The sequence below is a fragment of the Gekko japonicus genome, unplaced genomic scaffold (assembly GCF_001447785.1).
Source record: "Gekko japonicus isolate JY-2015 unplaced genomic scaffold, Gekko_japonicus_V1.1 scaffold982, whole genome shotgun sequence".
Lineage (NCBI taxonomy): Eukaryota > Metazoa > Chordata > Lepidosauria > Squamata > Gekkonidae > Gekko > Gekko japonicus.
In genome coordinates this window covers 403,613-405,701 of record NW_015170919.1, presented here as the reverse complement: position 1 = coordinate 405,701, position 2,089 = coordinate 403,613, and the positions used below count along the sequence as shown (strand labels likewise).

Genomic DNA, 2,089 nt, shown 5'->3' with positions numbered 1-2,089 from the left:
GGCATTCATTCATGTCGGCCACATGACCACAGAGACGTCTTCGGACAGCGCTGGCTCTTTGGCTTGGAAACGAAGATGAGCACCACCCCTAGAGTAGGATTCGACTAGCTTTCGAGCAAGGGGAACCTTTACCTTTTACCTTTATAAGTGTTAACACAACACATGAAATGATGCAAGATTACAGAGCAGGATCCAGTTTACAGCAACCTGTACACAATAGCTGGGATTACAGGGCCTAATAATTTCTCCAAGTGACTTTATGAATCCTTTAGTACAGAACAGCTCTGTTGCCTGCGTAGAAAAGCCCTCTTGAATAATTCGGTTTTGCATAGTTTGCAGAAAGCCAGGAGCGTGGGAGCCTTCCTGACCTCCTCGGACGGGGGGGGGGGTCACAGCGGTAAAGGCAGGGTCGGCATTCATTCATGTCGGCCACATGACCACAGAGACGTCTTCGGACAGCGCTGGCTCTTTGGCTTGGAAACGAAGATGAGCACCACCCCTAGAGTAGGATTCGACTAGCTTTCGAGCAAGGGGAACCTTTACCTTTTACCTTTATAAGTGTTAACACAACACATGAAATGATGCAAGATTACAGAGCAGGATCCAGTTTACAGCAACCTGTACACAATAGCTGGGAGCAGGGGGCGGGGCTTGTTGCATGTGCCCGCCCCCTGGGCTCTTTACTGCCAGAGCTCCGCTCCTGCAGGAAATGACCCCTGGGTAAAGGCACCTGCGCAGGCAGTTGTTGCTTTGGTTCCAAAACAGTTGATGGGAAGTCATTCTTTGTTGTGACGTTTGTGGCCTCCAGTTCCTAGAGTGTCTTCTCAGCGGTGCAACTCTTGAGACACAGAACCGACTCTTTGCAGAAAATACCTTTCTAACTTGGGCGTGGCACTATCTGGCCTGGTGCATGATTTACAGACGCGAAAGACCCCTTGAAATCGCCTCCCGTTCCCCATTCTGGTTAATTGTCCGAATAACATCCTTCTCTCCCTCTCAGGTTCTCCGAGATATCCTGAAAGAGGTTCAGGGCAACATGGTGCCGCGCAGCATGCTGAAGGAGTGGGCCCTCCACACCTTCCCAAACGCCACCGACTACTGGACATTCCGAAAGATGTTCACCATCCAGCTGGCGTTGATCGGCTTTGCCGAATTCGTCTTCCACTTGAACAGGCTCAACCCTGAGATGCTGCAGATCGCTCAGGTATGCCTTTAAGGAGACAGCTCACCCAGCTGCACACAGATGCAACACTCATTCAATCACTCATTCGTTCATTCATTCATGTTGTTTAAAACATCTATCCGCTGGCTTTCTACCATATAGGAACTCAAAGCAGCTTACAATGTGGATAGTAATAAAATGCATAAAAACCACTAGGGCCATGAGAGGGAGGGCAGGGAGGGTCGTGTCAGTGCTTAGTTCTCGTGGCCCTTTCTGACACGCCCGGGGAAATGCTGATCGCCACTTTGGGGTCAGGAAGCAATGCTCCCTTGAAGCTGTGGGGTCTTGTGAGCAAAAATGCTACTTTGTGAGCTACTGGCATTAAAGTTGTGTAAATTAGTTTGCTCTGGAGCCGTCCTTCCTGAGCTAAGACAAAAATGTGTGAGCCGGAGGCTAAGAAACTGAGCTAGCTCACACTAACTCAGCTTAGAGGGAACAGTGGTCAGGAAGCAGTTTTTCTCCAGGCCAGTTTGGCTGGGGATCCTGGAGGTTTTTTGTCATCTTCTGGACACAGAGCGGGGGTCACTGGGAGTGTGGGGGGAGGTATTTATGAATTTCCTGCATTGTGCAGGGGTTGGACTAGATGACCTTGGAGGTCCCTTCCAGATTTTAATCTATGATTTTAATTTAAAACTGCCAGTAGGCAGAAGAATTAATCAAATGCCACCATCAATAAAACTTTTCTTCAGCTGCCTCCTAAAGATGGAGAGCAGGGGGGCGATGGAGAGCAACCTCCCTGGGGAGGTTGTTCCATAACCACGGGGCTGCCACTGAAAAGGCCCTCTCGTATACCCATCAGGTGAACTTCGTTGATCGATGGGACAGTCGAGGGGACGTTTCCCTGTGGTCTTAGTTCCCGAGCAGGAA

The 2,089-nt window shown here is 49.8% G+C and overlaps 1 protein-coding gene across 1 annotated transcript in view; it reads left to right on the top strand.

The window, feature by feature from the left end:
• The window catches only part of TRRAP (transformation/transcription domain-associated protein), a 241,741-nt gene that overhangs the window by 229,274 nt on the left and 10,378 nt on the right, over window positions 1-2,089 (top strand). The window contains exon 71 of the mRNA XM_015418766.1: window positions 1,001-1,204. Within this exon, the coding sequence (XP_015274252.1) occupies window positions 1,001-1,204 (204 nt within the window). The remainder of the gene's footprint in view (window positions 1-1,000; window positions 1,205-2,089) is intronic.